Genomic DNA, 27,866 nt, shown 5'->3' with positions numbered 1-27,866 from the left:
AGGTCACAAGAGTCGGAGACCTCCTGGACTATGACCGGGGAGACTGGCTGGATCCCCTAACCTTCGCTCAGCGCATGGGGCTTTCCAGACCTTGTACTCCCCGATGCATACTTCAGGAGGTGAAGGCCGCTTTGCCGCCCGCTGCTCGGGTTTATCTCGACCGGGTCCTGCACGAGGGCACGCCCCACCCACCCACTACCCCAGGCCCGCCGGACCTTTTAATTGGACCCCTCCCCCGTGGACCCAACCGATCCCTTCACCCCTTCACTAGAAGCCGGCTGCACGAGATGCAGCCGGTCTGTTTTCAAACCGCGCCAAGAAAACATCTCTATACTCTCGTGCTCCACACCCTTCACGCCCGCACCCTCGTGTCCCGCCCCGATACAAAATGGCGGGACCTCCTGCCACCTTTGGAGGGTGAAGAGCCCCGGTGGGCCAGCCTATATTCCATCTTAGTCCCAAAGCCCGCCGGGGATGTCAGTTGGCGGCTCCTTCACGGAGCCGTGAGCACGGGCGTGTACTTGGCGCGGTTCACCACAATCCCAGACACCTGCCCCTTTTGCGGCGTGAGGGATACCCTGGCACATGTCTACCTGGAGTGTGCCAGGCTGCAGCCCCTATTCCGGCTCCTCACCAATATCTTATTACGTTTCTGGTTGCACTTCTCCCCTCACCTTCTCATTTATGCACTCCCTATCCGTGGCCCCACAAAGTCCCGGGATCTCCTGGTCAACCTCCTCCTGGCCCTAGCTAAAATGGCCATCTACAAAACCAGAGTGAGGAGGTTGGCCGATGGAGTCTCCTGTGACTGTGGGGCCTATTTCCGATCCTCGGTCCGTTCACGTATCCGGGCAGAGTTCCTCTGGGCGGCGTCCTCTGACTCCCTTGACGCCTTTGAGGAGCAGTGGGCTCTGTCCGGGGTTCTCTGCTCGGTGTCCCCGTCCGGTTCCCTTCTTTTGACCCTTTGACCGCACTCCTGTCCCTGTTATTTTATTAGTTGTCCCCCGGAATTTTTTGGGTATCTAGGTCCTGTGGATCCCCCTTTTAGGCTGGGGGGGACCCTTTAGCAGTGGACGGGCTTCGCCCGCCCACTTCCCGGATCCCAATAAGACTACTCTTCCATAGCCATCGGGCCTTGCCCCATCACAACAGGTTTTATTAACGTGAGTTTGGGATGCCAATATTACTCATGAGAGATTAAGTCAACTGGACTTAATCAACTGGACATTTAGTTGCTGGACTACAGAGAGGGAAAAGGGGATATTACTGCAACCAGTTGTGGGAATTCTCCTTTAGCTTATGGAGTAGAGGTCTCTATGTTAGGAGAAGGATTCTAGTCCTACCTCCCCCGTATGTATATTTGGGAGATATATATAGTAACTGTGTCTATTTGTAGCACAAGAATTCATTACATCAGCATCTTCCATGGTTAGAAGAAGATCCTGTGTCCCTTCATAACACTGGGAATCTTCCATTTACAGTGGAATAAAGCTCTCATTTCACTTATGGGCCACAGGATATCAGACCATAAATCTGTCATTGGGGAAAGACTGATGACAAACTGCCTGCCTTGCACTTCATTCAAGTGTATAAGGTAGTAGCCGTAGTAAGGATGTTTTATTAAATGTGCATTTCTCTACATATATGTTGGCAATATCATTGTGATAAATTACAGAGCCTTTTAATAAACTGCATTTATTCTTCACCTTTATCCTCCTTACCTTGCACTCATTCACATCTGATGAGAGTATTTCCAAGCCTCCGGGCAGTTTTTAGACAACTGCCATTTTAAAAAAATAATCAACGTGCCAGGGAAATGGTTCCTTTTTTTCCTCCTAAATATGGATAAACTTCCCAAAATTACACTGGCATGAAGTGCAGGACACTGAGGGAGTTAGTCCATATTTGAGAAGAAAGAAGGAAACATTTCCTTGGCAAGCCGATTTTTTTTTTTTTTTGAATGGCAGAAATTCTGCCCAGAAATCCCAAAACTGCTCAGAAGCTTGGAAATACTCTCATCAGATGTGAATGAGTGCAAGGTAAGGAGGACAAATGTGAAGAATAAATGCAGTTTATTACAAGGGTCTGCAATTTGTCACAATGATACCGCCAACATATATATGGAAATATATATATATATTTAATAAATCAACTTCCTTACTACATCTACTACCTTAGAGTCTGATTCTGCCATCCTTTCTCCCTTCCTTGGAGTGCCTTGCTCTTCAAATAGTCATAATAAATCTGGTCTTTTGATTTTAAGAGCATGTCTATCATTTGGTACATGGAATTTTGTGTGCATAATCATTTTCATGCAGTACTATATAAAACTACAGATGACAACATACACAAAATTGCACACCCAAATGATTGTGCACATTAAAATTGCACATGCAAAACTAGAGGCCATATGTTGCACGATGTCTTAGAGATATAAATTCTATACCATTCTTTCAGATTTCCTCCTTTACAACCAGAAATATTAAGACTCACAAATGTAGGTAACCTAAATAGTGACGAAGAAAACCTGCATAAGAAAATGAGCTCTCTCAGTTAAGGAGATTTGTATTTTCCTTTCAAATCAGCAAAAGTTTTCTCTTAAAGTCTAAGTGCCATGATCTTCCTTATACAAATGTGAAAACTGCTTGGCATTTGTAGGAAAAAGAGGAAAGTAGGGAAGGGAGAAATGCAAATACTGAAAATAAGGAGAAAATTCCCTCCAATATTCTCCTTCTCTCAAGGATGAACATTCAAAGGGATGGTGCATATCTATGAAATTGAGGTTTCTAGCTCTGTGTAAAGAAAGGCACTTACCTTATAGGATTATCCATCCTTGATACTGTGAGAAATGCTGCTAAATTAGCTGTGTAGGATGAACACACAATAAGTGTAAAGAGCCACCAACTTCCCATCACAATGCGCATAGCCACAGAATTGATAGCAGAGTCACCACCTACAAATAAGGAGAGAAATTGAGGTCTCACAGAAACCTGCATTTAAGATCACCTACAGTACATGTTCCATGTCTAAAGTGACACTGTGAATGATACCTATGAATTTTACTTGTTTTCAACTTGCATTAACAGATCACCCCATCAATATGTTCAAAGACCTATCTTAAGTAGGTCTGATATTTTATAAAAACATACTATCTAACTGCTAAATCATCCAGAAAGCTGTAGAATACTCTGGTGTACAGGTGAGGTTGATCTGCAACAAAAAAAAAATACTAAAATGTGTTAAAATCACTGGTTTGAATTAAATCTTGTCCAAATTTCTACATCAACCCTCTGATCCCACTTGCCTCTCACATAGTCATAGAATAATGCTGTCAAGAAAATCCACAAAGGGACTTACCCAGAATTGTCAGGATCTAATCCACAGAATGACTTCCATAAATACAGGCAAATTAATAAATAATAATAATAATAATGCAATATCACTATCTAAACATAGGTTAAATATTCAGAGTATATCAGAGTAGACTTATATTGTCTGTGAGGGGGTAATATAACTTTTGAACTGAGTACAACTGTTCAAACTTCTGTATGCTACTTATGCTGAATTAAATAATATGAGATTGTGGCATCAGCTACACTACAGTGGATTTCTCTGTGACGTTTCCAGCAAAATTATGCTTGACCTTTAGTTAAAGATAAAACTTTGTTAAACACCTGATTTTTGCTAGTCCCTCTGGTGTCTGCTTATGTTAAGAAACGTAAGAAAGGCCACACTGGATCAGATCAATGGTCCATCTAGACCAGTGGTTTTCAAACGTTTTTTCTGTCAACCCAGTTGAAGAAAATTATTTATGCCCATGACCCAACGAAGCTGGGGATGAGGGGTTTGGGACATGGGAGGGGCTCAGGGTTGGGGCAGAGAATTGGGATGAGGACTGTGGGGTGGGGACAGGGATGAAGGCTTTGGGTGCAGGAGGGGGCTCTGGATTTGGTGGGGCTCAGAGCTGGGGCAGGGGATTGGGGTGTGGGAGGGAGTAAGGGCTCTGGGCTGGGGGTGCAGGCTCTGGGGTGGAGCTAGGGTTGATGGGTTTGGGGTGCAGGAAGGGGCTCTGGGTTTGGGGGGGCTCAGGGCTGGGACCGGGGATTGGGATGCAGGGTTGGGGCATGGGCTTACCTCAGGCAGCTCCCGGTCAGCGGCATAGCAGGGGGACTAAGGCAGGCTTCCTGCTGTCCTGGCACCGAGGACCATGCTGTGACCCAGAAGCTGCCAGAAGCAGATCTGGCTCCTAGGTGATGGCACACAAGCGGCTCCGTGGGGCTCTCACCCACTGACACCGCCCTCCCCCAGCTCCCATTGGACAGGGACCGGCCAATGGGAGTGCAGAGCTGGTGCCCGGGGTGGGGGAAGCATGCGGAGCCCCGTGGTCCCCCCGCCTAGGAGACCTGCTGCTGGCTGCTTCAAGGGCATAGTGCGGTGTAAGCACAGCTAGGGACTAGGCTGCCTTACCTGACAGCATCACCGACAGAACTTTTAACAGCCCAGTCGGATGTGCTGACAAGATCCGCCATGACCAAGTGCCTTATATTCCGAGTCCCAGTACTGGATCTTGACCTACAGTTTGAAAACCACTGATCTAGAACAGCATCCTGACTTCCAGCAGTGCCAGATGCTTCAGAGGGAATAATGAGAACAGGGCAATTATTGAATAATCCATCCCCTATAGTCTAGTCCCAGCTCCCGGCAGTCAGAAGTTCAGGGACACTCAGAGCATGGGGTGCATCCCTGGATATCTTGGCTAATAGCCACTGATGTACCTATTCTCCATGAACTTCTCTAATTCGTTTTGGAACCCAGTGATACTTTTTGTCTTCACAACATCCACTGATTTCCATAGGTTGACTGTGCATTGTGTGAACAAGTACTTCCTTACATAGGTGCTGGCCTACTCTTTCGTACTGAGATTGAAAAGTACTGACTGTAAGATATTAAATATTGACAGTACCTTGCTGAACAAAGGCCCCATACACAATCCAAATGGCACTGTGAAGCGTGGAGGAAGCAGAGGGACTGGGATGTGAAGAATTCTGTGCTCTGACTGCCTGGATACGGTTTAAAACAAATATCAAGACACCAACTACGGGGATGGCAGCTGCAATGCAGGCCCACACCGCAAAATCAAAGGGAGCAAAGAGAGAGAAGATGCTGATTTTCTCTTCAGGCTTCTTAATTAGAATCCCCACTGAATAATCCATGTACCGCTTGCTGAAGTCCACAACACTTTCCCGTTCCGGTGTTATAGTGATAGCCGAGATTGCCATATCAGCTCTCTGCAAGAGAAATGCAACAAGTCATATTTCTTCCTGCCCCTAGCAAACACATTGTTTAGATTCGGCAGATTTGGACTATAAAAGGAGAAGCTCCAAAGCAGCCAATGGTTTACGTATTTCGTTGATTTCTTTCTCTCATCTAATTTTAAATTGAAGTCTAGTTCAATACGTAAAAAGAAGTAGAATCATTTCAATTTATTGAGAGAAATTAACAAAATAAAAATATGTACTAGTTGAAAGTGGAGTACTGAAATGTACCCTGTGAAATTACTGTATAACAAAGAGCATCTAATTGACTTACAGGTGGGAATTTACTTAACCTTTCTGTCTCACTTTCCTCATCTACAGAACAGAGGCTAATAATCCTAGCCCTTACCTAACTGGGGCATTGTGAAGATTAATGAAAGAGTCATCATCAATATAAAAATCACATCTGCATGAATACTTCTTTTTATCTACTTTTGTCACAAATAATTTCTGCAATTACTCTAATTGAAAGATATTAATGGGAAAAAACCCTACTGTATTTTCCCCCGCTTTGTTTATTTTGTGTATTTGGCAGTACATTGTGTATAGTTAGATTTCACTGTTTTCTCTGTACAGTGCATCAGTTTCCCATACTCACATAAGATTTTCATGCAACAGCCAGGGAGACTGTTTTGTTCGGTCAGTTGGTTTAAAAAAAAAAAAGGATTAGGACAATGTGATTGTACAGCCACAAACATTGGAAGAAGGTTACAGGGAGAGTACACCTCCTGAAACTATTTTAAACTCATTGTTTAAGTGAATAGATTTCATGGTAACAGTCATGCTGGCAACCTTTGTGGAAGATAAACATTTTATTTGAAGTTAATTTGAAAAAAAAGTTTATAAAACATATTTTCTGTTTCCTAACTTCGCTTTTGGGAAAGAACTCAGGGAGGAGAGGCTGATATAAAGCTTATTGAAGTCAATGGAAAGACTAGTAACAGAAATACCATAAGTACTCAATAGCTCATGAGAAAGCCTGATTTCATGAGACCTCTAACCAGATTTCCAAATTAATTAAATTCAGAAAAGCTGGGATAAATTTAGAATAAATATGAAAATATCTAATGTTTACCTAACGCACAATGCAATGAATATTGATATGTATTTATTACATCTTTTCATCGAACTTGTGTTTTGTTTCAATTTTCATCTCAAACATCCTCTTTCCAGTAATACTAAGTAATGATAAACCTTTTACTTTCCCTTAAAGTAAACCTTTTACTTTCCCCATATACTGCAGCAGAGCAACCTCCTGTGCAAAGGACAACACCATTGGATATTAATTCCTCTAAATGTCCTTGCACTACATTGATGTTGATTGTTCCATGTTATAAAGTACTACATGCATCTCTAAGAAAACATATTTCATTTCCCCTAGGGATTCTTGGCTATAATCAGTTCTTGGTTATTTCAGTGGTGTTCAGTTGTGCTCTTCCTGATTTACATGAGTGTAACTAAAAAAAGAATCTGGCCCTCCAACTGTTATCTGACTGGATCATCTTGAGACCAGCTTTCCATTCTTCTTCTTCAAAATGTTACTGTACAATACATCCATTGGAATCAAATAGTTGATCATAATAAAACCATATTGCTATCAAGTAGCTATCCCAAAGGAAGTTTAACAGAGTTAGAAATGAAGTTGTAGTAGCTTTGAATTAGTGGCAAAGATATAACAGAAAGTCCTCAAATGAGAATGGAAGTGGAATACATATTTTGATATCTATTTCCCATATGGTAAATTTGCATAGTCTATAGTTACATGAGCATAGTTTACATTGACATTAGGAGTAACTTTTGCTGTCACTGACAGAATAATATACTCTAGAGTCTTTGTTTTCTGGAGATGGGCCAAAAACACATAAGTTTAGATCAGGATCCAAACTTCAGGAATGTTTAGAATTGGGGTTTTGATTCTGACTCATCCCTTGTATTTTACTGGGGAGGATTTCATTATACACTTTAAAAAAAATTAGCTGTACTCTGCTTGAAGATCTCTTCTTCTGCTCTCTGTACCTTGTTAATAAGTTCTCCAATCATGCCGTTCCAAGAGCTGTTATGGAGCTGGTGTCCATACTTGCCATCAGGAGATTGATAAATCTCATACTTGAAGCCCAAATTCTTGGCAAGTGCATCCAAGACATCAATGGAAAATCCTTTATAGCGCTTCGGTTGCCCAAGTATGTTCTCTGCCACCATCACAAAAGGCTCTTCCTGAGAAAAAAAAACATCTAAGCTAATATTTAAAGAAGTTTTTTTTAAATGCCTAAAAAAATGGATCTATCTCTCATCACCCAGTGCTATTATTGGTTTTTAGAATACTGAGGTTGTCCAGCCCAGAATAATGTAGTTTTACATATATTTTTTCATAAGGTAACAAACGTAACATCTACACAGGACACACACTGAAATAATAACTAGAAAACCCTTTGATTATGTATCTACTATTTAGCATTATGAACAATCCAAGAATAGTTCTTATAGGGTTTGGCCCCTGAAGTGCTTTTAGAGTTAACAAAATGCATTTTGGAAATCGTGCAATAGGGAATCCTGCAGGGCGATGGTGTTTCAGTCTGACACAGACTGTGTGCTCACTTGCCAAGGGAATGCCAGCTCTACTGATTTTACAGCCATTGCTGTTGGCCATGTCTGCAAACTGGTGCTGACATCCACAAAGAGGGGAGATATGATCACTGCCTTTACCAGCTAGAGGGAAGAAAGATAAAAACAGATGGAAAGAAAACTGTCCCAATGATCTCCTACAGTTCTCCAAATCTCTCTAATGCACTTTGATCTAGGAGAAGAGAGAAAATACACATAGAAAAATAAGTAACTTAAGAAGTGTGCATTATTTACATAGCCAACTATAGTATCTTTCAACCAGAGGATGACATTATTATAATGAAGAACTGGTGTGGGCATATAGTTTTGGTAAAGAAGAAAAACATAATGAGGTCACCATGTTCAGCATATTAAGTAGTTACAAAGTAACTGCTCCCTTAAAAAGTATATCTTAGTGGCTAAGCCAAAAAAAATTTAGCAGAAAATTAATGAACTACCCTTTTATCTCTGGAAACAAGTTCAAATCCTAATTTATTCCCAATGTTGCTTTTAGCTAACTGGAGCTCTAGTACCTTCTAAGTTACTAGTGGGAAGTGGCCCTATACCATCACATAATGTGACAAGATTAGAAGACTTCTCCAAGGAAGCCCGGGAGTCTTTCTAAAAGATATACTTTAGCTCAACAAGCAATTATGGACTTCATGAAAGAATCGCTTGATGAAATTCTATGGCCTGAATTATGCAGGAGGTGAGAATAGATGATCACAATGCTCCTGACTGGCCTTAAAATCTATTAATCTACGGGATCAGTACAGGAAAATGTTACAGGTCAGAGTAAGGAGCACTGTGGCTGAAATTCACCCCTGTGCAGAGGACCAGTACAAGTGCTGGACACCATTTGAGCAGTGCACAGGTGTTGTATTGGTCATCTGAACGGAGGTGAATTTCAGCCTGAGTGACTCTTTGAGACTAGCACCCAGTCTCAGTATGCAGTTCTCTAAACCCCTGATTTTAATGAGCATCAGCAAAGTCACACAAAACCATAAAAGCCCTCCATCTCTCTTCTCTTGCTTATGTAGCTAGTCAGCCCAAGTAGACGATAAAGGATTAAAAGACTTAATGAAAAATTATGGGGGTGGGGGTAACAACCAAATGTCCTATCACATCATTTTTCTTTTGAGTATTTTGTTTCCTGAACTCAAATAGGATCATACCAAGACAGTCACCACTTTCAGTGTCAGTCCTTGCAAATCACTGCCGAGACGCCGTTCTTGTAGGCTGCCATTCAGTCCTTTTTCAGAGTCCCATGTTGCCAACTACAAATGGAAATAATACAGTGAGTATGAAGGCAATATTAGGCATGTACATTTTTAACATTTACCTAAAATGCTCTAACAGCACTTTGACTGAATGGTTATATTCAAAAACAGGAGAGTGTAAAAGGGGCAGGGGGGAGAGAGAATGAGACATTTTTGCTCCCCATTAGTGTCTGGATTATGACGAGTGAAATTTAAGAGGATAAAAATGCCCAAGTACTTTGGCTGAATGTGTTTGCTTCAATACATCTCACAATAACTATGCTTTGTTATCTACAGTACTTGTCATATCATTTAACCAAAGTCACTTTGATAAGACTTTTCTTTTTGGAAACTTTCTATTGCCTCATCACTATCAAGATTACCTGTGGTCTCACCACTGCTCCCTCTCTGTTCTCATTCTCTGCCTATATTTCAACCCATTCCCCACTGCTCATCAAATGCCAGTTCCTTTCTCTGGTGCACAACCCTGTATCTGACCAATAAGTATCTCACTTCTCACTAATAAAACAATCACATCAATTTCTCTCAAATGCCATGGTTGCTGAAGTTCAAACATCTCCTAAGCTTTAAAATAAGCTATAAACCTGGTATATGCACCCTGCTTAACCCCAGCCCTGAAACATTTATTGATGCTATGTTTGTCAGTATATCTAAATGCATTAGTTTTCAATTAAATATGATACAGCACATCAAACTAAATTGTATTGCATTTTCTGACAAGAAGTCTAATATGGTAGTCAGCCTCAAAAGACCTATTGGATTTTTCACAGTGAATACTCTCTCCTTAGTCCGTAGCAGGCTGCTCCTTTTACCTTAGAATGGAATCCATTAAATTGTTTTGTTCTTGGACAGAAATAAGTGATATTGAGGTCAAATCTCTTGTGTTTGTCATCAGCCCTGGACTTAGAGATATGTAGGCTGGTATATGCTGCTAGCTGTAAGCATACCCCTCAGAAATTAAACATAGGCCATAGAACTCTAAAATGTGGCTTCTTCCAGTTGAATATCCTTATTGTAAAGAGTCAAAGCTTTTCTGAGAGGGAATGTATTTTTCTGATAATGCCTCTGGTTAAGAGTTCTACGAGACTTACTTCTGTTACTTTAATTTTACCATTCAGCCCCAAAAGTTGGACTAACACACAACAAATAACGGGGAACCACATAAGTCCTCAGCCAGGGCTTTGGATACAGTGAGTACATAAAAATAATAATCTCATAGATCCATCTTAGTTTGATGATTGGTTGGTCATATGAATGAAATGGGCACTAGAGTTGTTGTGGGCGTCACAACAAGATTCACGTACCTATGAAAACTGGGTACAGTACAGGAAAGTCAGGAATTAGGCTACTTCTCTCTTAACACATCTGTGAGTGCTAAGAGGTGGGAGGTATAGGTGGTGTCAAAAGCTACAATGACCCAAACTTGAATACTCTCTCACTATGTCATTTTGGAAATATCACTCTCTCGGTGCAGTAGTAATTCCACTAGGATGGTCTCCTACGAACACCTACAGCCATGGCTAGTGGAATTTAACAGGAATGTTTAATTTTAAATTTAATGTCATATATTTGCTCTCAAAATAAATCTAAATAAGGATTTTTCCTATTTGTTTCACCTTAGAGACTAGCAAATTTATTTGAGCATAAGCTTTTGTGAGCTACAGCTCACTTCATCGGATGCATTCGGTGGAAAATACAGTGGGGAGTTTTATATAGACACACAGAGAACATAAAACAATGGGTTTTATCATACACACCATAAGGAGAGTGATCACTTAAGATGAGCTATTGCCAGCAGGAAGGAGGGGGGGAAGGAGGAAAACCTTTTGTGGTGATAATCAAGATGGGCCATTTCCAGCAGTTAACAAGAACATCTGAGGAACAGTGGGGGGTGGGGTGGGGGGAGAAATAACACGGGGAAATAGTTTTACTTTATGTAATGACTCATCCACTCCCAGTCTCTATTCAAGCCTAAGTTAATTGTATCCAGTTTGCAAATTAATTCCAATTCAGCAGTCTCTCGTTGGAGTCTGTTTTTGAAGTTTTTTTGTTGAAGGATAGCCACTCTCAGGTCTGTAATCGTGTGACTGGAGAGATTGAAGTGTTCTCCGACTGTTTTTTTCAAAGGTTATAATTTTTGACGTCTGATTTGTGTCCATTTATTCTTTTACGTAGAGACTGTCCAGTTTGACCAATGTACACGGCAGAGACTATGGATGTAGAAGCCCTCTACACCAAATTCCACACAAAGATGGACTACAAGCCATCCGGAACAGGGGACACCATCATAGGGCCTAATCACATCATCAGCCATACTATCAGAGGCTCGTTCACCTGCGCATCTACCAATGTGATATATGCCATCATGTGCCAGCAATGCCCCTCTGCCATGTACATTGGTACAGTGTGTATGATAAAACCCATTGTTTCATGTTCTCTGTGTGTGTATATAAATCTCCCCACAGTATTTTCCACCGAATGCATCCGATGAAGTGAGCCGTAGCTCACGAAAGCTTATGCTCAAATAAATTTGTTAGTCTCTAAGGTGCCACAAGTACTCCTTTTCTTTTTTGCGAATACAGACTAACACGGCTGCTACTCTGAAACCTCCTATTTGTTTGTTGTTGTTGTTATTTAACAAAACCGGCCAGATCCCTAACAAATATAAATCAGCATTACTTAATTGACTTAAAAGGAGCAAGTCCAATTTGTACCAATTGAGAATCTGGATATTTATTCAAAACTAGGAAGCAAAACACAACCTTGTATTACCATCTTCTCTTTCAATGTCTTAGCAAACAATTCCTTCTCCCACCCTTTTTCTCTTCCCCATCTTTAAAAATAGCCTTTATCTGAAGACTAAGATATGAATCATTTGAATATCATCTAAATACATTCCTCACCAAGTTTGGGAGTTCTCAGAGAGGAGCTGAAAAATATGCCAACATAAATAAGGATTTATTTCTTTGCTTTAGTTTAAAAGGGAAAAGGGGAGAAACTGTCTTCTCATATATTAAATAGGATGAGGTTCAGGGAGGAGGGGAATATGTCTAAGATATTTTTATGGTTTCTCCCTATTTCATTTCAGCCTCAAATGCACACTGTTTTGTATGCAGAGGTAAATTTTGCAGTCTATAAAAAGTAAATGATGCAGATAAGGTTGATAAATGGAACATAAGGAAAAGGGATTTACCAAAAGGGATTCTTCCTCTGAATCCTTGAGCTTCAGACCATTTCATTTGTTTATAAGTGTGTCAATTTTGACTTCCACTTGTTCTTGTAGACAGCATTTTGTTTATAGGATCAATGAATTTACAGTTATATACACCAGTTCTTGACAGCAGACATGTCAAGGTCAGCCCCTGAAAAACTAATTTCCAGCACTGTTAAACAAAATGAGTGCTGCTGCTATTTGATAAGACAGTTACAGTTTTCATTCTTTGTAGAAATGTGCTGTACTTCTACCAGGAATCTGAAGCCAGAAGCACAACACAATCATCAATTGATAGGAGATTTATGGCTTCTAAATCTGATTATGACAAACAACTGCTCAGATGATTAGCCACTCATAGAATAAATTTCATAAACCACTGGTCTCTGGAAAATATATTTGCTGAAGCAATCCAAGGTATTCTTGATTCTCAAGTTATTGAATTTCAGGGTTTGGGTTTCCTGGTTGTGTCTTTAATAAAGCTTTTGGCTTAAAGCCTTCTAGTAGGCTTTGTTTCTGATTAAGGCTTGTATTGGGCATAGCCATATTACAGACAAATCCTACATTCCCTTAATAAAACAGGTGGTCAATCATCTCTGAAGCCTAAACCAGAGAACCAGCTACAAAATCCTTATGAAATTATCATTTATCTGGAAATTCTGGCACAAAGCATGGTGCTGATATTTCTCAGATACTTGTTGTATTTAGCAGAGAAAATCTTGGCAAGAAACTAACAAGTGTAATTGTATTTTACAGCACATACATGCAGCACATGGTCATGCACACACAGCATATAAAACAATGAAACATTGTTACTAGTTGGCTAATGAACTGTTAATGATACATTGTAAAGGATCTGATCCTATAAGCTGCTAAAAGGCCCTGCAATGTGCTGAGTGCCTTCCACTTCTCCTAACTGGGAGATCAAATTGCTCAGGACCTCTCAGGAGGCACTGACATATTGTGTGCTAGGACTCCATGTGGTTTCATCAATAAATAAGGAGCCAGATCCTGCTAGATGCCAATGGGAGATACACACACACACACCAGATGGGCCAGACAGGACCCTATGTTAATATAAAAAGAAAAGGAGTACCTGTGGCACCTTAGAGACTAACAGATTTATTAGAGCATAAGCTTTCGTGAGCTACAGCTCACTTCATCAGATGCATTCAGTGGAAAATACAGTGGGGAGATTTATATACACAGAGAACATGAAACAATGGGTGTTACCATACAGGCTGTAACAAGAGTGATCAGGAAAGTTGAGCTCTTGTTACAGTCTGTATGGTAACACCTATTGTTTCATGTTCTCTGTGTATATAAAAACTCCCCACTATATTTTCCACTGAATGCATCTGATGAAGTGAGCTGTAGCTCACGAAAGCTTATGCTCTAATAAATCTGTTAGTCTCTAAGGTGCCACAAGTACTCCTTTTCTTTTTATATTAACATAGGGTGTCGTCTGGCTCATCTTGTGTGTGTGTGTATCTCCCATTGGCAACTAGCAGGATCTGGCTCCTTATTTATTGATGGAAGCACATGGAATCCAAGCACACAACATGTCAGTGCCTCCTGAGAGGTCCTGAGCAATTTGATCTCCCACTTAGGAGAAGTGGAAGGCACCCAGCACATTGCAGGGCCTTTTAGCAGCTTATAGGATCAGACCCTTTACACTATATTTTCCACTGTATGCATCCGATGAAGTGAGCTGTAGGTCACGAAAGCTTATGCTCTAATAAATTTGTTAGTCTCTAAGGCGCCACAAATACTCCTTTTCTTTTTATGGATACAGACTAACATGGCTGCTACTCTGAAACCTATGTTAGTATAGTTCCTGATCTCTCACAGCCTTACTCATGTAATTGTCCCATTCAAGTTAGTAGGTCTAATTGTGCTTTCACACCAGAGGAGATCTGAAATAACTCCACTGAAGTCAATGGAGTTACATTGATGTAAAATTGTTGAGTAAGAACAGAATCTCAGCCAATGAGACTGCTCATAATAATAATGTTAAGTCACATAAGTAATGTTTGCACAGATTATACATAGGTTATAAGTACATTATGTCTTATATGATAGACAGCATATAGTAGCAAAGACATACATTATCCATAACTAGTAATATGCTTTTATAACCATTTGCTTATGCATCAACTGTCATTGCAAATGCATTTTCTTTAAGAGCAGTACTTTAATATAAGTTGTACAGCTATGTTCAGTAAGCCATTTATAATTAAATCCACAGCCATTTCAGTGAAAAAATGCAGACATACTACTGACAATTAGACAGTAAACATTTAATAAACCTCATGTAAACAAGTGCATGTAGAAATAAATGTCTATAATAATCAGTTACATTTCAATGTACCAGATCCTTAAATTAACAGATATAAGTGGAAAAATATGTATTTTATCTTTTCTACTAAAAGATGAAAATTTTCCCTTTCACCTATCAAGCAAATATAGCTGAAAAACTGAAAGTGACATAAAAAGTGAATATTTATATTTATACCAAATCAGTAACTAAGCCCACCCACATCTATATTAATTTAAATTTAGGCTACAGTAGTTACTGTCAAAATAATCTGTGCCACTATCATCTTACTCTCCTATTAGATATGACATCACCTAACACAATCTATTTTTAAAGAAAATGTGGTCCCTTAGCAAATAAAACATTATCATTTTTAGCAGAAGCACATTAATTGCTTGAAGGGGCCTACATTAACCAAAAACATAGATCTTCAATCCCGCCGAGAAATAGCAAAATCTTGCTTGGGAATTTCTTTGTAGCATAAAGACATTTTTGGACTTTTAGCACTAGGGAGAAAGCAAAAGAGAGGAATGTGCGTCAGGCAGTCATTTCTCAGAGCATGAGACATGGACCTCTAGTTCAATGCAAACTATGTTTCCTAGAAATGTGGAAGCTCAGTCCAAGCATGGAGACAGATAAACTGGTCCATCCTATCCCCAGTCAACCTGATTAAAGTTATCTGAAATGAACTCCTAGGCCTATTGCAATTCCAATACAATACATTTTTGTATTTTGTGGCAAAGGAATAGGTATCAGAATTTTTTAAAAATCTTCTTGTGCTAAATTAATTTAATTACATGTTGGACCACTCTGGTTAACATTGCCATTCATTTATTGTACAGTCAAGTTAAACAGATCATTTGGGAGGTTTCTTGTGTCTTCCTCCCAAGCATCTGGTACTGGTCATTGTCAGAGACAGGATACTAGATAAGACTTGACAAGTGAGCTCATCCCATATAGTGTTACTGTGTAACACCACCTGCTCATGTTGCAACAGATTTACTTTAAATATTATTATATACTGATTTCATTTTACTATATTTTTGTGTTAAAGATGTAGCCTGTTTCTGAACATCCACATAATTGGAATGTCAGTATTCAATGGATGGGTATAATCAGTTTAAGACAGATACTGTAACAAGAAAGGAGAGGTAGAAGGTGGGCATTATATGGTCAAAAGCCTCCATGAGGTAAAATCTGACAATGGCAAGTTTGGGACTGGGATAATTTGGTTGAGAATTCCATGAGAAATGAAGTAAAGGAGAAACACAGTGCACCTCTGCCACTGATTAACAGGACTGGAAGACAGCAAGAACCAAGAATTCCCGGATCAGCTCCTGAGGTGCTTGAGCAGTAAGAAACCATACTAATAGGGGACTCTCACTGCCCAAGCAAACAGAAAAGAACACCTCAAAGCAGTTCTTAGACTACGTGAAGGACAATTTTATGATCCAGAAAGCAGAAAACTCAATCAGAAGAGAAGTCATGTGATACAAATAGAGAGAAGCTAATTAAGAACACAACAATAATAGTGATGGTTAGTTTCATTCACTGTGAGATATATGATTTCAACATAGGATGGAACAGATATATAACCCACTGGTCAGCATATACTGTGCATCCTCTCTATGCACCCAATGCACAAAAGGTATGAGTCTGTTACAGATGTCAGCTACAGAGCCTGGCTCTTTTGGTTCAAACTGTGGAGACTCATGCTACAAACTCTAAGAGCTGGATTTTCTAAGATATTTAGGCACCTAAAGATAAGCATGCAGGGTTAGATCCATCCATGGGATTTAGACTCTGCATTGCAAGGCCTAGCTTTTAGGCTCTCTGCCACCTAATGGAATTCACAACCCTGACCTAGATATCGAGGTTCCCTATACAATGTGTGGGGAGCACTGGGAGCCTAAGAATGGGACTCACAAAAGGATACAAGCTGAGAAGGAGCTGTTTAAACTAACCAATACAAAATGCTAAGGATAGGCGTATGACCTAAGCCCCACTCCTCAGAGAGTGTCAGTCACCTAACAAGAGTCACCTCCCTCTGCTTGGGATTCACATCAGTGAACGCTCTTCCGGAGTCAGGGGCCTCAGACAGGTTGTCCCTTCTTCACAAAAGATAGCCCAGTCCAATCGTCAGAGCACTCTTGCAAGATGCGGGTGATCCACCCTTCAGCTTCTCATTCTGCCTGATGTGGAGCAGGAAATTGATCCCAGAAACTTCAGCTACCACATCTCCGGTGAGCAAGTCATCCAGAGTACCCCATAGCCCAGTGATTAGGGCACTCATCTGAGAAACCCAAGTTACAGTTCCTGTTGCAATGAATGTGGGATATGCAGGCCATTGAATCCCATGGAGGAAAACTTTGTTTCAGTCTTGTTGATCCACAAGACAGTCCACTTGGCATGGCAAGGGGCCTGCAAAAAAAATTGCTCAGCCATTCAGTAAATCCTCAGAGCAGGGAAGAGAAATCATGCATGAGTTCTCTGCCACTCCAGTGGTTTTTGCTGATTCTGGCTGCCATATCTTTTCCAAGTAAGCCCTTTAGAGGCAGTGAGTTGCTCTTGCAGAGCAACTTCTGCAGGGAAAAATTGAGGACTAAGGAAGGGAGTACTATACAGGAACTGCCATGCTAGTGCTTGGTTCCCAGCCACAATTCTGTAACGTATCTGACAGAGAGCACTGTGTTATTGTCCAAGAGAATGATGTATGCTAGCACTGTTATTGCAGTGTAAATGGGCCCTTAGAGTATGAATTCTTCAGGGGAAAAAATGTAGCTTATTCTGTTTTAAAATACTGTGCAAATTTATGGTGCTATATAAATGTTAATAAAACATTTCTAGAGAATAATTGAAGCATGAGCATTAAGCAGCATAACTTTATAATGAACAAAGCATTCTAGACAAACTTGATTGCTTTTTTGATAGAATTGCAAAATTAGTAGTTAACAGGAAAGAAGATGACATACAATACCAGTATCTAAATGTAAGTAGTGTACTTAAGTCGGTATCTCCTGAAATCTTACCTTGCACCATTTGAATTAATTTCCTGGGGAAAGACAATACCACATGGCTTACAAACTACCTGATGAATCACAGTAAAGGGGAACAATCAAGAGTGATGTATCAAGTTGAAAGGAGGTCTCTAGTGGATGCTTCAGGGGTCAGTGTTCAGATTTAGTCTTATTTAACAGCATTATTAAATATTTGGAACAGGGAAGAAATAGCACACTACTAAAATGTGCCGATATCACCAAATTACAAGGTATTGCAAACACGAGTGAGGATAGAAAAGTAATTTGAAGAGAGAAGGAGCAGTTAGAAATATGGGCATGAAATAATTTGTCTTGGAAAAATACAAGCTAATACCTCTGGGGAAAAAGAATCTAACACACGTATATGCAAGTGGAAGGAGAAACCTGGCAACAAATGTCAAAGAGATGTATTGGGGTAAAACTGGACAGCAAATGAGTGAAGAGTTTGCAATGTGATAGGGCTGCAATATTGCCAGTGTGATTTTGGGCTGCATAAGTAGAGGCAGCACATGGCAAATTGCCCGGGAGACAGTCCCTCTCTATAAGTAACTGTGGTGAGGCCACACTGATAATATTGTGTTTAGTTCTGGGAAAATCAATAGCAGGAAGAGGTAGAAATATTGGACAGAGTTCAAAGGAGAGCAAAAAAAATTATTAGAGGGCTGATGGAACTGGCTTATCCAAAATGATTAAAGGTACTAAACAGGTATTGCTAGGCTAAGAACAACTAACGGTATGGCTACACTGAAGCCGGAGGTATAATTTCCAGCTCATGTGGATGTACATGCGCTAGCTATGATGAAACTAGAATGTTAAAAATAGCAGTGTTGATGCAGCTTCATGGGCTTATCTGACACCCTAGCTATGAAGCTGGGCAGCTAAGTCCATCATGCTGCCTGCACTGCCATGGCTACACAGTTATTGTTAGCATGCTAGCTCAATCAAAGCTAGCATACATACAACTACCTAAGCGAAAATTACATCTCCAGCTGCAGTGTAGACATACCCTAAGACATGCAGGAAATATATAAATACCATAAAATAATAATGACTATTACTACTTTGAATCTATATAACATCTTTCTTATGAGGATCCAAAACATGTGCAGTTTGCAAAAAACAAAAAATCTCATTAAGCCTCGCTACAGACTTTGAGATAAGAAAAGAACATAGAAAGATCAATTCAGCAGTGCTGAAATGCAAACTTTGTGGGATGGGACATGTAACAATATACAGCAACAGTTTAAGGTCTCGATCCTGCAAACGTTTTGTATATTCTTCATTTAAACACACGACTAGTACTACTGAAGACTATAGGATTACTCAGCTGTAAAGTTAAGGGTGTGCATTAATGTTTGCTAGATAAGAGTCTAAGACAGGAAGTAAAGAAGGATATCATATTCAAGTGAAGATGAAGGAGAGATTTAAATAGGTAAAATGTAATTACTTGAGTTGGAATTTGGTCAGGAAACATAGATATAAACTCCTATTCTTTTGAAAAGCACACAGCAAATGGCAGGACTCAGATTCTACATCTCATCTGAAAGACAACACTTCTAGCAACATCAGGCCCACAAACCATGCAAGGGAGTTGGTTCAATATGGGCACAGACAGAAGAGTACCACCCACTGAATCGCCATCACATAGATATTCCTAGGAGATCTTTCATTCAAGTACTGATCCAGCCTAGTGCAGCTTCATTGTGGGATCAGAATGGATCATAGTGCAAAGCAGTATATTTGTAGGTTGCGAACACCAAGGATGGAGAGAAATGTTTTAGGGTGGTGCAAACAGCTAAAATCTGGTATAAAGGAATGAAACTAAGTAAAGACAATTTGTGGATTAGTATTAGAAAAATCTCTTTCATACTAAAATCATTTAGAGTATGGAATGGTGCTCTCATTGCATTTAAAAAAATAACAGAAATGTCATTAGAAAACATATTATAAGACGCAATCACTATTGTCCTGGGGAAGGTCTGGTGTTCTAATAGAGATTTTTAACTCTAATTTTTTGAGATTCTCAAGAAGCCTCTTTAAAAGCTCTGGGCCACATTCTGTTCTCTGTTATACTGGTGTAAAATCATTGAAGTCAATGGAGTTAATCTGGATTTACCTTTGTGTTACAGAGAACAGAACCTAGCCCTACTATAAAAAGAAAAGGAGTACTTGTGGCACCTTAGAGATTAACAAATTTATTAGAGCATAAGCTTTCGTGAGCTACAGCTCACTTCATCGGATGCTGTAGCTCACGAAAGCTTATGCTCTAATAAATTTGTTAGTCTCTAAGGTGCCACAAGTACTCCTTTTCTTTTTGCGAATACAGACTAACACGGCTGCTACTCTGTAGCCCTACTATATTTATGGTTCGTTATTGTAGAGGAGTAAAACGTTACGAAGCCAGATGCAGTAGTTGTCAGATGAAATCATTAACCAAATCTAAATTTAGTAAAATGCCTTGCTGCCTTTTGAATAGTAAAGAGAGCTCTGTGATATAAAACAAATAGTATAATCAGTAGTATACTTATATCAGAAGAAGCCATGACAGCCCTGTACAGTGAGCTCTAGAGGCTGCTTATAATATTTGTGATTGGTACATCACACACAGATTACACATAAGCCTAAACCAGTGGCTGTTTATATTTCCTGTAACTGATATATATCATAAGGGACAACATAATCCATTCATTGACACTGTTCAGTCACAGAGCTATCTTTAGTTGTGTATTGTGGATGGATCATCCCACCTGTGTTACACATTCAGGGATCTACATGTTGATTATTAATTGTATACTCCCATGCTTCCAGTGGGGTGGCAGATCCTGTTGTGCTACACGATAGGCAAATGAAACATCACCATGACCAGATAGTTGAAGCAGGATGATCGGATACTGCAACACAGAAACAAAAGCAACCCAAAAGCAGTAACTATTAATGATCCTGCAGCTGCTTTGAATAATGAAGAAACACATCCATCCCAATGCTTTGACCAAAGCTTGAGCAAAATGTTATAAGGGGAACCAGATACACACTAAATAGAAAGAAAAGCAGTACTTGTGGCACCTTAGAGACTAACAAATTTATTAGAGCATAAGCTTTTGTGAGCTACAGCTCACTTCATCCAAATGCATCCGATGAAGTGAGCTGTAGCTCACGAAAGCTTATGCTCTAATAAATTTGTTAGTCTCTAAGGTGCCACAAGTACTGCTTTTCTTTTTGCGAATACAGACTAACACGGCTGCTACTCTGAAACCTGTAAATAGAAAGAGTAACCAAGCAGAGGTGACAAGGTAAATGTAGCCTGTTAATTTTAGTGATATAAATGTATAAATATGCCACTGATAGAATAAATTGCCTCAATTAATACTACTCTTTTTAGAAACAGTGACAGCAACATGCTAATGATGGTGAAACAAAGGAAATTAGTGGGGGACATTGACTGCTGTGGCAACATAGGTACTGAGTAAGATACAGTATTTAATAAAGCAATCATAACAGTGAGGAAACAGTATGAAAAAGAACATTATGATTTAGTAGCTTTTGTGTATAATATTGGCAACTATTGCATTGCCACAAGAGTTTTGTATACTATTTCCACAATAGAGTAAATCAAAGATATGGAAATCAACATGCAAAATAAATTAAATGTTTTTCTTCCTTACTAGTTCCAGCATGTGTTTGTAATGTAAAAATAGAAGAGTCCCCCTTTTTGTGCTCTTCACACCTTCCATGCATCTCATCCACTTAAGCGTGAACAACATCATACAATGGAACAACACTGCTGCTTAATTAGCTGGTAGGGTTGCTGTGACATAACAAAAGGTATACTCTGCCCACCAACCTCACGTCCTGAGCTTGAGCATTCTGCTTCTAAACACCTGAGAGAGACTACCAGATCAGGTACAGAGGTTCTGGGAATCAAACCCAGATCTCTACACGGTACTGCTGACTAGCAGTGTTTATGGCCAGCCACCCTTCTGTACATAAGTTTAAAAATGATAAAGAATAATAATAATTGGACCAAGCCAAGTGGAAAATGTATTAGTGAATGCACTAGGAGGTTGACTGAGAAACAATTCAAAATTGCCTCTTGAAAGTACATTAACCATTTGGAAACCAAAATAGCTCTCCTATCTCCTTTCACAATTGCATAGGATTTTAAGACAAACAAATTGTTGTCCAATCTACATAGGACAGGTGCTTGGAGTCGAAATGAATTCTGCAAATTCTGCATGCTGCTATCAAACCAGGAGAGGGAAGGCAGGTGTGCACCAGAGTTGCTATTTGTGGACAAAACAACATCTACTGCATCTGCCATTGCTAATTATCAGTGGATTGTAATGAAAAAAACCAATTTCACACAGATAGACTTTTTATATAGCTACCTAAGTGAGAAGGCAGGGAGCAACTAGCTTCTGACAGCAGAACTATTCTGTTAGCTATGAAGAAGTGAAATGGGGAGGCTATTTTGTGATTAATAGGAAATTCATTTGGAAAAGTTGAAACTAACCAAAAAAAATACAAATTCTACTCTCTATAGATTTTCACGTCACCCTCATGGCCTTAGTATCTGAGCACCTTCCAATCATGATGTCCCAATTGTAATCCCCTATGCTAAAGAGGAAAAGGGAGAAGGGGGCTGTAGCTATTAAATACTAAATATTTGGTATCTATCCCAAACTCTTCACAATTAAACTCTGCACTGGTGCAATTAATCAAATAATTGTAACTGGTTATGCCAAAACATCTGCCGTTTCTGGCAGTTCTCATTCTGCTATATATGCAAGAAATTCTTTTGAGTTCTCATTCTGCTATATATGCAAGAAGTTATTTTGAGTTCTGATTCTGCTATATATGCAAGAAGTTCTTTTCTTCTCTGTCCATAGCTGGACTTCTAAGTTGCGTGGTTCAGTGGACAGTCCATTCTGCCTCCAGATCGGAGACTTGGATTTGAAGGATAACTGAGCAGTGGCATCTTACATATTTGCTGGATTCATAACATGAGGGGACAATTGGAGTTTTCACCCAAACTATTTGCTATGGGATGACTAAAGTCCATTTCCCTGTGTGCAAGGCCCACAGCTGAAGAAAATACTACATGAACATTTATCTGGGAAAATACTCTAAATCTTATTTGGCCCAGATATGAATGAGAGATACCCATCTCCCTCAGTGATCAGTGGGATGTTTCATACCATTCTGTCTAGTAGTCAGCCCAAAAGAGAGTTAAGTAATTCCCTGACTAACGGCAGACTGATAAAAAATAGATTTCTAACCCCAACAGGAGCAAAGAGTCTACCGTAACCTCAAGCTTAAAAAAAAATAAAAATCTGACCTTAATAATGATGTACTATTTAACCCACACTCTTTCCCAGTCTCTAGTCGCAGAATAAAAATATGGGCCAAAGTGTGGTCAGCTTGAGAAAGAGACAGAGAGATTGGACTGTTGGAAAGTTATCAGTGGGAGGGGGTAAACTGGGATGTCTGAGATATTTATATCAGATAAACTTCAGGAAAACTCAGGAGTAAATTCCTGGTCTTATAGAAGTCAGTGGCAAAATTCCCATTGATTTCAACTGGACCATGATTTCACCCCATTTATGGTCTTCTGAAGTTCATCCATTACCAATACATTCTCTCCTTGATCCCAATTAATGGGACATAAGCACCTAAAGAAAAATAAAAAAAAGAACCCTTCAGTCCCTTTCTCTAATGTTGCAAGCAGTGGAAGATAGACCCATATCTGCAACAAAGTTGGAAATCTTGTGTTAAAGTTACAAATGCATTCTTAATTTTTAAGTACTTTTCTCCCATTTTTGGCATTCCCCTTTCAAGTTTTGCTGCCTATGGGACTGATCACAGCTACATTTAGGTTTTGGGGGCTCTTTTCAACATAGAAAATACTACAAAGGTAGTCAGGGTCATTCTTGAATGGGTAATTAGCTCTCCAAGAAACAAATTAAACATAGACAATACTATTAAAAACACATGAATGTTCATATGCATAATGATATGCATTTAATGGTTTTAATTTACAAGGAAAACAATTTAAAAACAGCTTTTCAAGATATATTTTCTCTCTTTGGTTTTGTTGTATACATATAGTGAGTTTTGCAAGCCAATTACCATCAGCCTACACACAAAGCTAATTAGAACTGGATATACAAATTTGCTATATCTACAGTTAGTGTTATAATTTCATGATTCCAACACTATTAAAGCATTTGCAGTGTCCATAACAACATACTTTGGTTGCCACTATTACTCTTTCTAAAGTCATGCTGGCAACCTTGAGTGATGTGAATTTTAATTACATTTTTTTCTTATTTTTCTTTTCAAAGTCTTTGTCTTTCTTCGACTGTATTTTTTCAAGGCATATTTAATGCCTTTTTTAGTCTTTTAAAAATGCCAGCAGCCCTGAACTTATGAGCAACCTTACAATAACAAAGCAGTGTATCCAATAGTCTAGATTCCCAAAGATACCTAAACCCCAGACTTTGGCACCTAAGTTTCAGGTTTAGGTGCTAAAACTCCCAGTTTTGGCTCCACTGCTATCCACAAAACTCCCACCACACTCTGTAGGTTCCTAAGCTCACTTGGTGCTTAAGTTTTCACAGTAAAAGTTCCTTAGATGCCTACATTTCAGTCTCTAGGCATATACGCTGCTGGCCCCATCTACGCATCCAGACACCTATCTCCTGCCTAACCCCAAAGAGTTTCACAAACCAGGAAAGATAGGCATTCAGGCCACCTATATCACACCTGGCACCCAATCCAGTAGGTGTACTCAGAGGCCAGTCACTGGACCAGGTTCCATTCAAAATGCATTTGGAGGAGGTGCTGCTGCTGCCCGCCCACCTTGTAACCCAAAAGTTGAAGCACTTGGCTGGGATGTGGGAGAGCCAGGTTCAATTCCCTCCTCTCTGACAGAGGGGGAGAAAGGATTTGAACAGGAGTCTCCCCTCACTCCAGTGAGTGCAATAATCACTGGTTTATGGGATATACTGATGTGGGGCTCCCTCGATCTCTCCTATTTAAGTATTTCTCCATAGCTGAACAGTCGTTGCCAAAGAGAAAGCAAATATGCATGTGAGAACGACTCTGTAAGTCTAGTGGTTGAGCTACTCATCTGGGGCCAGTCACCTTGCTCCAGCCACTTCATTGTTTATATACAGTGGAACAGTTTCAACAGGAGAGACAGAGGGAATACTGTCACCTCAGAATATCTCACAGCTCAGTAGTTAGAACACTCACCTGAGAGGTGGGAGATCCTTCTTCTAATCCTTCTCCCCCTCTACCAGAGAGGTGAACTATACCTGGTTCTTCTACAACCCAGGTAAGTGCTCTAACCACTAGGATAAAAGTTATAAGGTGGGCACCCACCCACACCTCCTCCTCTTCCTTTGGCTGTTTTGTGTGTGAAACAAGGCAAGTGCCTAAATCGTTCTCTCAAGAAATACCCTAGATATCTAAGCCACCTGACTCCAGATGGCAGGTTTCTGCTGAGGATCACTAAGAAGAGATAGACACCATTGTCCAAGGGAACGGGACTTAGCACACTCTTCTCATCAGCATCTCCCCTTGGTTGGTTTAGGCAGCTTCCTGCCTAACATGCTGGTTTTTGTGGATCGCATTTGCTGATGGCTGCCTCTCCCCATTCATTGTATAGGGAGCCTATGCACCTAACTCAGGCTTTGTGGGTTGCACTATCGTTCCTGGAATTTTCTAAAAGTTAGGCACTATGATGCTCAACCGCTGCAATGCCTAATTCTCTTTATGGATCCCATCCAATGTGACCAAGAAATATTACAGACCTCTCTTCATTTCCACCAATAAGCAACATAGTATGTGCTAGCAAACTCCAGCCATATTAAACTACATTTTCCTCTGGTAAATTCAGTGAAGTAATTGGAAGTAGGAAATTTAGCAGGAGGTAAAGTCACATGAGTAATGTAGACAGTATCCACATAGCTCTGAGGTGTTTTGGATACTGATGCATTAAGTAAAGGGAAAGGCAGACAGGTTGGGACTCAGGAACCAGATAAGAAGGGCAGCTGAAAACAGACAGCCAAGAAGCTGAGAAACTACACAAAGGTACTGTAGATATAGTGCTGTATTTGGTGGATAAAACACATTGTGAGTTGTTAGCCAATACATATGTTATGTGCATGGCATATCAATATGCTCTAAATCAAATCAATATGTATAACATGCATGTAATTAATATTGTACACATTAAATCATATATGAATGCTGGGTAGTTGTGTTAAATTGTGTCACTGTGAGTTGTATTATGCCTTTCCCAGAATGCAGTAAACTCTTGTTCACTCATGCTAACTTATATCCCATCACACTTTGCACAGTTGAATTCTGTCCTTGGACAGACACATACAAAACCTGTCAGAAGCAAGATGCATGAATGGTGTGTCCTGGTATTGTTAGGGAGTGCATTAATGGCCCACTGTTACCTGGAATGTGGTATCCAAGACAAAGGTAAGGAAGGTACGCTACTTATTTTTCTGTACTGTTGAGACAGGTGGGTGAAATACATATTGCACTCTAACTTATAAACAACTGTGCTATAAATCTAGGTAGTTTTCCCTGCATATTTTCAAAGCACACCTTCTATATATGGTGAACACTGCAGAACTGCTTCTCAGAAGGAGTAGTATGTATGCCTCCTTTTTGTATTGTACAGTTTTGTCTTTGACTAATAAACTGACTAAGCTTGGCTATTTGGTCTCTTAAATATTTTTAATATAGAACTGTAAGTGTAGTATAATAATTGGCTATTCTTAGTTAACAGAGTTATTCTGAAAATGTATTTGTAATGTCTTGGCGACATCCCCTGCAGAATCCCGACCATGGCTTTGAAACTCAGTCTCAGGTTTAGGTTTACTTTGTGAGGATGGCACATCAGCATGTTGGGACAGGACTCTGAGAAGTTAGTAAGTGTTACGTGAATACCCCAGAGAGCAGACATGATCACTAAAGCTCATTCATGGATTTCAATATCATGCCTTGGTGCTTTGATTTAAGGACCTCCCAATAAACTAGGAAAACAACCGTATCGTTTAAACTTCTGAGGACCAATTGCAGGACATAATATGTGACAAAGGCCCAAAATGCAGGACAATCAATCAATTAATAAATACATAAATTCAGGCAGGAAATGAAGTGCCGCAGGATTCATTCCTTTAGTGTAAATAACTCCCTCTGCAGCTGCAGTTTCATGATTTCCCATTTCTGATGTAAACAATTTTCAGCAATAAAAGTGAGGACACAACAAAGCTGTTTGGAACATTGGGACTAAAATGAGTAATGCCCCTTCAAACAAGGGAGTACTTGAGAGATATGGATACAGCAATACTGTGCAGATTTATTGCAAATTATCTGAGGAGAAAAGGAACATCATACATTTATTAAATCCTTTTTGAATAACTTTCACTTGACATTCTTCAGTTGCTATGGTGATTATTATCTAGCTGTTTGTATATTTAAAGAACAATCCAGTGTTCTTTCTTATGAGAAACAGACTTGCCAATTCAAGAATATCAGTGATCTCCTTTTAGTAAAATACGGTAACATAGGTTGGTTTGTTTGTTTCAGTGTTTCAGAGAATTGCTCCATCTTGGGAGATTTTCAGGTAATCTCAGACTGACCCCACCTATTACTCTTAAGGGAACAACTGTAATAAAATATGGTATTTCCTTGATGAGCAAGGAAGGAAACTCAGACAGCAGTGCAGAACACACAGACGGACACAGACAGATTTAGGCACAGGTTGCTGGAACAATTTTTATAGTGGGGGTGCTGATGATGGAAATCATGTGTTCAGTGTTCATTATTACTACTTCAAGCCGGGGGTACAGCAGCACTCCTTGAACTCCTAGTTCCAGCACCACTCTTCAGGCATAAAAAGTTAGTGAGCCAAGCAAGTGGCCACCCACGGAGGAAGCAGAGGCCCAGTTCTTTTCCGCCAAAGCAGCTACTAAATCATAACCCACTTAACTATTCCAGACTGTGAACTGCTTTGTCAGCCTGGTGCCCCCTTCCAAAATCCATAGCCTAGCACCTGCCACTGCAAACAAAGATAAGGCTACT

The 27,866-nt window shown here is 39.9% G+C and overlaps 1 protein-coding gene across 6 annotated transcripts in view; it reads right to left on the bottom strand.

Moving 5' to 3' along the window:
- The window catches only part of GRID1 (glutamate ionotropic receptor delta type subunit 1), an 857,119-nt gene that overhangs the window by 81,540 nt on the left and 747,713 nt on the right, over positions 1–27,866 (bottom strand). For 5 of the 6 annotated variants that reach the window (XM_038411443.2, XM_043519481.1, XM_038411446.2 and 2 more), the window contains 4 exons: positions 9,092–9,193; positions 7,332–7,529; positions 4,964–5,288; positions 2,815–2,953 (listed from right to left, as the gene is read on the bottom strand). In XM_038411443.2, coding sequence (XP_038267371.1) covers positions 2,815–2,953; positions 4,964–5,288; positions 7,332–7,529; positions 9,092–9,193 — 764 coding nt within the window. The remainder of the gene's footprint in view (positions 1–2,814; positions 2,954–4,963; positions 5,289–7,331; positions 7,530–9,091; positions 9,194–27,866) is intronic. The other variant, XM_043519478.1, reaches the window with a different exon arrangement.

This window comes from Dermochelys coriacea, chromosome 7, assembly GCF_009764565.3.
Source record: "Dermochelys coriacea isolate rDerCor1 chromosome 7, rDerCor1.pri.v4, whole genome shotgun sequence".
NCBI lineage: Eukaryota > Metazoa > Chordata > Testudines > Dermochelyidae > Dermochelys > Dermochelys coriacea.
The sequence above is the reverse complement of the archived record's forward strand: the minus strand, read 5'-3'. Positions and strand labels throughout refer to the sequence as shown.